General features: G+C 48.0%; 1 protein-coding gene across 6 annotated transcripts in view; it reads right to left on the bottom strand.

The window, feature by feature from the left end:
• Positions 1 to 818: 818 nt before the first annotated feature.
• Ccdc62 (coiled-coil domain containing 62) overlaps positions 819 to 10,826 on the bottom strand; it is a 31,615-nt gene continuing 21,607 nt past the window's right edge. For 4 of the 6 annotated variants that reach the window (XM_070024802.1, XM_070024800.1, XM_070024799.1 and 1 more), the window contains 5 exons: positions 10,073 to 10,795; positions 5,208 to 5,352; positions 4,232 to 4,357; positions 2,998 to 3,078; positions 819 to 1,148 (listed from right to left, as the gene is read on the bottom strand). In XM_070024802.1, the coding sequence (XP_069880903.1) occupies positions 3,025 to 3,078; positions 4,232 to 4,357; positions 5,208 to 5,352; positions 10,073 to 10,795 (1,048 nt within the window). In that variant the 3' untranslated portion in view covers positions 819 to 1,148; positions 2,998 to 3,024. Of the gene's footprint in view, positions 1,149 to 1,697; positions 1,758 to 2,997; positions 3,079 to 4,231; positions 4,358 to 5,207; positions 5,353 to 10,072; positions 10,796 to 10,826 lie in introns of those variants that run through there. The other 2 variants (XR_011372336.1, XM_070024803.1) reach the window with 2 other exon arrangements.

Raw genomic sequence — 10,826 nt, 5'->3', positions numbered from 1 at the left:
TAGAAAGGCTAACTGGGCGGTTCTTCTACCACTCAGGAAAACCATCTCAAGAAACACTGAAGCCTTTAACAAAGGGGCATTTATGCAGCACAATAAGACTTTGATATCTGTAATGGTTTAAAAAAAACCTTCCCAACCTGAGGAAATTAACTCACCAGATTACATTGAAAGATACTAACTTCCCTAATTTTATTCCTGTATAATAAAAGGAAACCAAAGAAGCTGGGAGCAGGTGGCTCATACCTGTAATCCTAGTTACACAGGAGGCTGAGATATGAGGATCCTGTTTTGAAGCCAGGATCAAACAAGTCTCTTATCTACAATTAACCAGCAAAAAGCTAGATGTGGAAGTATGGCTCAAGGGCAGAGCACCAACCTTGAGCAAAAAGACTAAGCTAAAACCTGAAGACCCATGTTCAAGCCCCAGTACCAGCATCAAAAACAAAAACAAGGGGCTGGAAGGTGGCTCAGTGGTAGAGTTCTTGCCTTGCACACATGAGGCCCTGGCTTCGATTCCTCAGCACCACATAAGCAGAAAAAGCCGGAAGTGGAGCTCTGGCTCAAGTGGTAGAGCGCTAGCCTTAAGTTGAAGAGCTGAGGAAAGTGCCCAGGCCCAGAGTTCAGGCCCCACAACCAGCAAAAAGAAAAAAGAAAAAAGAAGGTTGGGGATTTCGCTTAGGGGAAGAGCGCCTGCCTAGCAAGCGGAAGGCCCTGAGTTAGATCCTCAGCTCTGCACAAAAACAAGCAACAACAAAAAATCCCTTTGTACAAAAACCCAAAAACCAAGGAAAGCATTTTTCTTTATTATTAAAACTATTTTTATTGACTGAAGCTGATCAGTTCTCTTAGAAGGGAATAGAGTTACAAAGTATATTCTTTAAAAAAAAATCAATTACTTTGCAAGTTAAAACAGCAGTGTTTGAGTCTGTAGTATAAAAACACCTGTTTAGACGCTGGTGGTGTGTAAGTCAACGACAGCAGGCCTGGCTGAGGCAGGCTGGGCTGGGCTGGGGCGGATCGACCTCATGTCACGTACGTCACAGGCAGCAACATGGTGAACTTTCACCATCTCCTCCCACACGGGTCAGGCCCAGCAAAGGCAGTGAAAGCTCTGGGTTCTGGAGACAGCGTTTCTCAGGTACCTGGAACTGAACCGGATAAGATGCTGGTTGTAAGTTAAATGAGCACCAGGATTAGAAAGCAGGTGGCTGGGGCTGGGAAGGTGGCTCAGTGGTAGAGCCCTTGCCTTGCATGCATGAGGCCCTGGGTTCGATTCCTCAGCACCACATAAGCAAAAAGAAAAAAGCTGGAAGTGGCACTGTGGCTCAAGTGGTAGAGCGCTAGCCTTGAGCTGAAGAGCTGAGGGACAGCGCCCAGGTCCAGAGTTCAGGCCCCATGACTGGACCCCCCCCCCCCCAAAAAAAAAAAGCAGGTGGCTGGGTGTGTTTTCCGTGCAAGGCTCTAGGCATCATGTGTCAAGAGTTGCTCTAGTGCTCCACCTTACAGACAAGTCTTTTTCCCTCAATGTAATTCTAGGCTGTACAGGTACGAAAAGGTCTTGTTTCCTCTACATGAAAATATTCCCTATGTACAAAAATGGTTAATTGAAAGCAAACAAAATATAGATAGTTTAAGGAAGTCCAGTTTCAGCTTCTGCTTTCTTTTGGTATTAGGCTGTGCTTGTTACGCTCACTTGCCTGTTTCCAGGTGAAGTGTGTTCTGGGCTGTCTGCCTCCCCAGTGATGAAAAATCTGCTTCTGGGGAAAGGAAACAGTCCACAAGTGAAAAATCAATGAGCACTGGATAGCGAGCTGAAAGCTCATGATTCTACCCCACTGGCTGCACGTCAGATTTTCACTGATGTAAGGCCATGCAGGGCATCTAAACAGAGAACTCAGCAATGAGAGTGGGACAGAGGGAGAGCCAAGGCTCCCATTTCCTGCCTGCGGAGCTTTAAGGCTCTTGGCTCACCATGTAGACATCTGCAATGTCTGTGCTATGTAACTCGTGAGACGCTTCATGTGAGATGAAGGTCCAACTGAAGGACACAACCCAAGCAAGTGCTTCCTGGGTTAATAAACTTTTTTCTTTTCTTTTCTTTTTTTGCCAGTCCTGGAGCTTGAACTCAGGACCTGGAGACTGTCTCTTAGCCTCTTTGTGCTTGAGGTTTGCACTCTACCACTTGAGCCACACCACCACTTCCAGCTTTTTCTGAATAGTTGGAGATCAGAGTCTCACAGGCTTTTCTGCCTGGGCTGGCTTTGAACCATGATCCTTAAATCTAATCCTCTTGCATAGCTAGAATTACAGGTGTGAGCGCCACTAGTGCCCGGCTTTCAATAAACTCTTATAAAGCTTGCAACCCCATGTAACAATTTCTTTCCAGACATTCAGATGAAATGATAATTCAGTGCTGCTGTCAAAACAAGGTCTCCCTGTGTAGCTCAGACTGACTTTAAATTTATAATGCTCCTCCTGCTTCAGTCTCCAAGTGTTAAGATTACTGACAAGTACTATTATGGTTGGCCTTAGATACTGGTTTTGAAGCTGGATCTATATATTCACTTCCTTAAATTCAAAATTCTAGGTACCAAGAATGACTTTTTTTTTTGGGGGGGGGGGGGGTTGGTCGTGGGGTCTGAACTCTGGGCCTGGGCACTGTCCCTCAGCTCTTCAGTTCAAGGCTAGCGCTCTACCACTTGAGCCACAGCGCCACTTCTGGATTTTTCTGCTTATGTGGTGCTGAGGAATGGAACCCAGGGCCTCATGCATACAAGGCAAGCACTCTACCACTGAGCCACCTTCCCAGTCCCTAAGAATGACTTTTTGACTTTTATTCTGATTAAGTTTAGAAGGTATGTACAGTAGAAACAGGTCAAATGAGAGAAAAGAGCACTGGTCAAACAAATGCATGCCCTGACTCCACATTATCAGCATGCCTGAGTTACTTATTAAATATCAGCTGAGATACAGGTGAGACAAGCAAAGGTGACTTACCCAGGATAACAAGCTAGCTTGCTTCCTTCAGTGACTGACAATGACATTCTTTTGAACTGATTCTTCTAATACTTCTAGGTTCTGAAAAACAACTCTCAAATTAGTACCAGGATAGAGAAAGTAGAAAAATACCTGAAAAGTCTAAATGAAAACATGGCAGAAAGGCCTCTGAAAAACCCTTAGTGAACTGATGGGACATGTGAAGCAATCCCATACAACCTATACATCCATCCATCCAAAAATTATTTCCTTCCTTCCTTCCTTCCATTCATCCATACTTCTATCCAACAGACATGGAGGTGTGACTCAAGTAGTAGAGCATTATCGCTGAGCAAAAAAGCTCAAGGATAGTGTCCAGGTCCTGACCTTCAAGCCCCAAGACGACACACACACACACACACACACACACACACACACACACACTCCTCTGAGTTTTAAAAAAATGGACACACACACACACACACACACACACACACACACACACACACACACACACACACACACACACACACACACACACTCCTTCTCTGAGTTTTAAAAAAAATGTATGGCCAGGCACTGGTGGTTCACATCTATAATCCTAGCTTCACAGAAGGCTGAGATCTGAGAATCATGGTTTGAAGGCAGTACAGTTAGCAAGAGTCCATGAGACTCCTATCTCCAGTTAGTTACCAGAAAACTGGAAGTGGCACTGTAGTTCAAATGGTGGAGTGCTCGCCTTGAGCTGAAGAGCTCAGGGACAGCGCCCAGGCCCAGAGTTTAAGACCCACGACTGACAAAAATAAAAAAAAGTATATGGATGGGAAAAGTTAAAACGGCAAGAATTTGATGGCTATTGAAAGTAAGTGGTTGTATTATTCCTTTTACTTGTGTGTATACTTAAAATTGTGTATGTATTTGAAATTCTGTGTTTCTGGAAACTGCCAGAAATTTGGGCTGAGGGCTGACGCTAGCTCTCTGGCAGAGAGCTTACCATGCCGAGGCCCTGCAAGCACACACACACACACACACACACACACACCAACTTGCTTCACACGTCCCAGGAAATGAGAAAGAGGCAGAGGGAGACAGGATGTAGATTATGGCTTCGTCTCGTTAACCCTCCCTTCCCTCTCCCTCCTCCGTCCTTCTTCCTTTCCCTCTCCCTGGAGACGCAGGAAGCTAAGGCTGCCTGCCAGTGCCAGGTACACGGAGGGCTCAGACCCTCCCAGCAGGCACCAGAAAGGAAACGCACATTTCTGTCACTGCTGGAGTGCTTCTCACAGCTGAGGGGCAGCAGCGTGCTCAGCTCCAGATCTGTGACCATCTGCCGGGATTCCGCCAGCAGCCGCTGAAGCTTACTTGTGGGCGAAAAGTCATCCTGGGGAAGTAACCCAGGCTAGGTGAGGTTCACAGACACGGAGGGAACTGTCAACAATAGACATCGAACACTACAGTAGGCAAACCCCTTGGGAGTGGGCCAGGGGAGAATGGCAGGCGGACCCACACTTCCTCTCCAACTTTATTTCTTCAAAAAGAAAACAAAGCAAATATGCCAAAATGTAAATGTCTGTTCAACTGCTTCACGGGTGTTGGTTCTTTTCTTTCTTAATGCTTAAAATGCTTATTTCTTGGTCCTTGTCTGCAAGGACCCATGGCAGCAACAGGCTGTGGGCCCTCCAAGGAGGCTGCTTTGTGCACTCATCACATAAAATGTTAATCGTCCGTGAATCCCCTGGGCAGCCTGGGAGGGCAGGGGTGCCTTGAGTGAACTGCACAATAGCTTACAGAAAGCAGAAGGTGAAATACACTTTGGCTGATCACATAAAACAAGGACACGTGGGCCCTGAGCCTCTATGGCCAAGTGCTGGGGATGTAAGGGAGCTGTACGCTATGCATGCAAACCTGCCCTGTGAGGAAGGGAAGACAGAGGGGCTGGCGGAGCCCAGGCCGCCCACCTTGGAGGCTTCTCAATGTGGAGGACCCCAGAGGACCAGCAGGCCTGGGAAAGGGCTCTGAGCAAGTGCTCAGGCCAAGAGAACACTGGCTCTTAGTGACCCCGCTTCCTTCCTAATTTCCTCTTCACCCTCCAGGTGTATCTTCTGGATTGCTTAGCAGGAACCTTAGTCTCACACTGCAATTTCAGAAACTGAGGAATGGCCAAAGTCAAGCACTGGCACCACTGGACAAAGTGCCTATGAGACACCCAAACTTAAAAGCGGAACACAAACCTTCTCACCAGACAGCGCTGTATCCTTGCTGAGGACCAAAGCCTTGGACAGGTTCTTTTTCTCAGGCAGGACCTCGCTCTCATCTTCTCTACCAGCAGATTTTGAAGAATCCAAAGAGTGGGAATGCTGGAGGGCAAGGAGTTCACTGTGAACAGGAAAACCAGACAGAAACAGTGACCTGAAAACAGTACTGCACATGCACGCTACTACCCTTACTCTTGAAAGTGCCTCAGGATGACAAAAAAGGGTTAGGTTTTAAGTTATTTATTCAGAGACAGGGTCTCACTATGTAGTCCAGACTAGCTTTGAGCTTTTGTATTGAGGGGGCGGGGGACGGGGAGATGGTAAGAAAACTTGGCAGAAGCCAGGCACCAGTGGCTCACGCCCGTAATCCTAACTACTCAGGAGGCTGAGATGTGAGGATCCTGGTTCAAAGCCAACCGGGGCAATGAAAGTCTGTGAGACTTTTTTTTTTTTGGATCTGGTCATGGGGCCTGAACTCTGGGCCTGGGCGCTGTCCCTCAGCTCTTCAGCTCAAGGTTAGGGCTCTACCACTTGAGTCACAGCACCACTCCCGGCTTTTTTTTTCTTTTTGCTTATGTGGTGCTGGAGAATTGAACCCAGGGCCTCATGCATGCAAGACAAGCGCTCTACCACTGAGCCACCTTCCCAGCCCAAGTCTGTGAGACTTATCTCCAACTAACCACCAGAAAACCAGAAGTGTTTCTGTGGCTCAAGTGATACAGTGCTCGCCTGAAGCTGAAGAGCTTAGAGACAGCGCCCAGGCCCAGAGTTCAAGCCCCACAAACAACAACCAAAAAAAAAAAAAAAAATTTGGCAGAGCTTTATTAATTAAGTATGCAAGCAGGCAAGCAGACAGACAGAAGGGCAGGGCACACTCTACCAGAGTATGTGTGCTCTCACAGGGAGATAGAGACACCAGCTTTGACCTTTGATTCTCCTGCCTCAGCCTCCTGAGTGTTAGATTACATCGTAAGTATGCACCGCCACCCCCAGCTTAAATCTGATTTTTAAATGATGAAGCCCCAGACGGAGTAGGCTATTGTAGATTTCAGTATACATTAATGCATACCTTTCTCAAATAAAAATTAAAACAAAATTTGCAGTTAAGGATAGCTATAAGAATCAGGAATTTACACCTGTAATCCTAGTTACTCAGGAGGCTGAGATCTGAGAATCACAGTTCAAAGCCAGCCCAGGCAGAAAACTCCGTGAGACTCTTATCTCCAATAAACCACTAGAAAACCGGAAGTGGCACTGTGGCTCAAGCGGTAGAGCTCTCTCCTTGATTTTTTTTTTTTTTTGGTCGGTCGTGGGGCTTGAACTCTGAGCCTGGGCGCTGTCCCTCAGCTCTTCAGCTCAAGGCGAGCGCTCTACCACTTGAGCTACAGCGCCACTTCCAGAGCGCTCTCCTTGAACTGAAGAGCACAAGGACAGCGCCCAAACCTAGAGTTAAAGCCCCACAACCGACCAAAAAAAACCAAAACAAAAGAATCAGGAATTTGGAGCCCCCTGTAATCCTAGCTACTCAGGAGGCTGAGATCTGAGGATCCCGCCAGCCTGGGCAGGAAAGTCCATGAGACTCTTAACTCCAATAAATCACTAGAAAACCAGAAGTGGCCCTGTGGCTCAAGCAGGTAGAACACTTGCCTGGAGCTGAAGAGCACAGGGACAGCGCCCAAGCTGAGTTCAAGCCCCACAACCAACCAAAAAAAAAATCAGGAATTTGGGCTGGGAAGGTGGCTCAGTGGTAGAGTGCTTGCCTAGCATGCATGAAGCCCTGGGTTCAATTCTTCAGTACCACAGAAAAAGCTGGAAGTGGCACTGTGGCTCAAGTGGAAGAGTGCTAGCCTTGAGCAAAAGAAGCTCAGGGACAGTGCTCAGGCCCTAAGTTCAAGACCCAGGACTGGACACACACACACACACACACACACCACCACCACCACCACCACCACCACCACCACCACCACCACCACCACCACCCACCGCCCTACCCCCAAGAACTTCCCTCTTGCAAATAAGCAGAGAGGGCTGAGGTGCAGCTGGGAAGGAAAACACTTGCTTAGCATGTTGGAGGACCTGTTTCAAAGAAAGAATAGCAGGTCTAGGGACAGGGAAAACAGCAGAGTATGAGGTTAATGGGGTTCAGGAGACTAAGGTCACTCTGGTCCCTCACCCCTACAGCTGCCAGACTCAGGGGACACACAGGAGAGCCATCAGCTCTGGCTTCTGCCATGGGAAACCTCTATTTGTCAAGAGGAGCAAATGTGAACCTTTTTTTTTTGCCAGTCATGGTGCCTGAACTCAGCCTGGGCACTGTCCCTCAGCTCTTCAGCTCAAGGCTAGTGCTCTACCACTTGAGCCACATCACCACTTCCAGCCTTTTCTGCTCAAACCCAGGGCCTCATGCATGCAAGGCAAGCACTCTACCACTGAGCCACCTTCCCAGCCCCGTGAACCTTTTCCTTAGATGATAAAGCAGCCACACAGGTTCTTTTTTTTTTTTTTTTTTGTCGGTCATGTGGCTTGAACTCTGGGCTTGGGTGCTGTCCCTATGCAATTCAGCTCAAGGCAAGCGCTCTACCGCTTGAGCCACAGTGCCACTTCCGGTTTTCTAGTGGTTTATTAGAGATAAGAGTCTCATAGAGTTTCCTGCCTGGGCTGGCTTTGAACTGTGATCCTCAGATTTCAGCCTCCTGAGTAGCTAGGATGACAAGCGTGAGCCACCGGCGCCTGGTTCCACACAGGTTCTTTTTTTGTTTTGTTTTGTTTTTTTGTTTTTTGGGTCCAGTCGTGGGGCCTGAACTCTGGGCCTGGGCGCTGTCCCTCAGCTCTTCAGCTCAAGGCTAGCGCTCTACCACTTGAGCCACAGTGCCACTTCCGGCTTTTTTCTTTTTGCTTATGTGGTGCTGAGGAATTGAACCCAAGGCCTCATGCATGCAAGGCAAGTGCTCTACCACTGAGCCACCTTCCCAGCCTGAAAATAACTTTTTTTTTTGTCGTGGGATTTGAACTCAGGGCCTAGGTGCTATCCCTGAGCCTCTCTGTGCCCAAGGCTAGCGCTCCACCACTTGAGCCACAGCACCACTTCCTCCACACAGGTTCTTTTTTTTTTTTTTTTTTTGGGGGTCCAGTCGTGGGCCTGAACTCTGGGCCTGTGTGCTGTACCTCAGCTCTTCAGCTCAAGGCTAACGATCTACCATTTGAGCCACAGCCACAGCGCCACTTCCAGCTTTTTTCTTTTTGCTTATGTGGTGCTGAGGAATTGAACCCAGGGCCTCATGCATGCAAGGCATGCGCTCTACCACTGAGCCACCTGCCCAGCATCCACACAGGTTCTTATACTGCACAGGAAACAAGAAAGCACGCTTAACTCGCCTGCCTAATAAGTCTGAGTGGGGGCAACACAGGCCTCTGCTGCCACAACAGGCCATACTTTCAGTCAGGGAGGGCAAAAGCCTTGACAGAAAACCTTGTACACAAACTTGGATTTACTTATGCACATTTAATATATGCATACTCTACTCTCAGAACAAGCCAATGAAAGCCTTTCACTCACTTTGCTGCCAGTGTTCCCACTGCCCAACTACCTCAGCAGACACCACTGGACGACACTGAGTGTGCCAACTGCTTAACTTCGCAATAGGCGAATAGGGAAAACAGTTTTTTTTTTTTTTTTTTTTTTTTTTTGTCGGCCGTGGGGCTTGAACTCTGGGCCTGGGCGCTGACCCTCAGCTCTTCAGCTCAAGGCGAGCGCTCTACCACTTGAGCTACAGCGCCACTTCCGGTTTTCTGGTGGTTTATTGGAGATAGGAGTCTCACGGTCTCTCCTGCCCGGGCTGGCTTTGAACCGCGATCCTCAGATCTCAGCCTCCTGAGTAGCTAGGATTACAGGTGTGAGCCACCAGCGCCCGGCGGGAAAACAGTTTTTAAAAGACAAATATTCGGGGCTGGGAAGGTGGCTCAGTGGTAGAACGCTTGCCTTGCATGCATGAGGTCCTGGGTTCAATTCCTCAGCACCACATAAGCAAAAAGAAAAAAGCCGGAAATGGCGCTGTGGCTCAAGTGGTAGAGCGCTAGCCTTGAGCTAGCGCTGAGGGACAGCGCCCAGGCCCAGAATTCAGGCCCCACGACCGGACCCCAAAAAACAAAACAAACAAACAAACAAAGACAAATACTCCAGATAATGTAAATACCAGACATTTTAACATGAATCCTATGAAAGTCATATCAATCATTAAAATAATGCTCTCAATATAGAAACAGCATCCTTTCTGTATTTTAAGACCGAAGAGCTATGCTTTCTTTAAAAATAGCAGACATTATTACATTGCCACTCAACCACAAGATTCAGCAATTCTAACAATAAGATGAGCCTGAATAATTCAGTGTATGCTAATACCTAATCCATTTCCTCCCTTAAAAGAATAACTTCCATCAGCTTATTAAACAGATATCCTGTCTCTCGCTCCATCTGTTTTAAAGAAATCAAGTGTGCTGTGCAGTTAGAAGCAGCACAAATGGAACACAGGAAGAAAGGGAACACAGGGAGAAATGAGTGGGTGTATTTCCCACCAGGTCACCCAGTGAGCATGGAGAGGATTGCACTGCTGACCCCGTGAGGGTCAACTGCTCTGTGCAAATGGTCCTGGGGAAACAGCATTGCATTCTACAGGGGCCACTCATGGGTTTTCTCGTAAAACCTATTTGCTCAACTCAGAACCACCAGCGCTGGCACAGTCCCCGTGCATAGCCAGGTGGGGAGAAGGGCTGTCCTGAGAAAAGAGTTCGAGGGCGCTTTGCTGGAGGCAGCCCCCAGTTCTGCATGTCCCTGCCTCACTAACCTTGTGGAGGAGGAGTTGTACTTGGTCCCGCTGAGGCTGCCCGCACATGAGCACACATTCTTGTGGCGGACAATCCTGTGCCCTCTGCCAGGCTTGAAGATGTTCATCCACTCAGCATCAGACATGTGGCCCGGAGCCTCGATGACCAAGTGACTCGGGTGGCAGCACTTGGACACACACAGGTTGCTCTCACCCACACAGCTGTCGTCCTTCGGTGCACAGGAGACATCAGACCTATCTGCTGGGTCGTGACAGTCCACGTCTAGCCTCTCCGGCTCTCGGGAGTCGGAACAGCTGGTCAGGCCCAGGTAAACGTTGACGTCCTGCCACTGCTTCTCTTCAGGCAGCGACCCTTCCGAGAGCTGCTTCTCTTCGTTCAGAACCCCGAATTCATGGTCTCGTAGGCATCGCGCATGCATTTTGCACAATGCGATTTTGTTTTCGGGTTCAATCTGGATTTTTCCACCCAAAGACCAACACTTCTGCTTGCCCATTAGGTCTTTGGTAAGCAAAGACGAGAGTGTAATTACCTTTTTTTCTCCGAGTGCACTATTTATCTGTAGCTTTTTCTCCTTACACATGTCACAAGAGTTTTTGTTTGCCTTTTGTTGAGCCAACAAGGCCTCAAATTTTTGATCCTTAACCAGTGACTTCTGATTTTTCTCCCTCTTAATATCGATTTTTGAGTAGTTATTTTCAAGGTCAGATAAAGACATGTCTCTGCTGCAGTGTCATTACAAAGAAAAGCAAGTTG

The sequence above is a fragment of the Dipodomys merriami genome, unplaced genomic scaffold (genome assembly GCF_024711535.1).
Source record: "Dipodomys merriami isolate MVZ:Mamm:240054 unplaced genomic scaffold, mDipMer1.0.p SCAF_163, whole genome shotgun sequence".
In the NCBI taxonomy this organism is placed as follows: Eukaryota; Metazoa; Chordata; class Mammalia; order Rodentia; family Heteromyidae; genus Dipodomys; species Dipodomys merriami.
The sequence above is the reverse complement of the archived record's forward strand: the minus strand, read 5'-3'. Positions and strand labels throughout refer to the sequence as shown.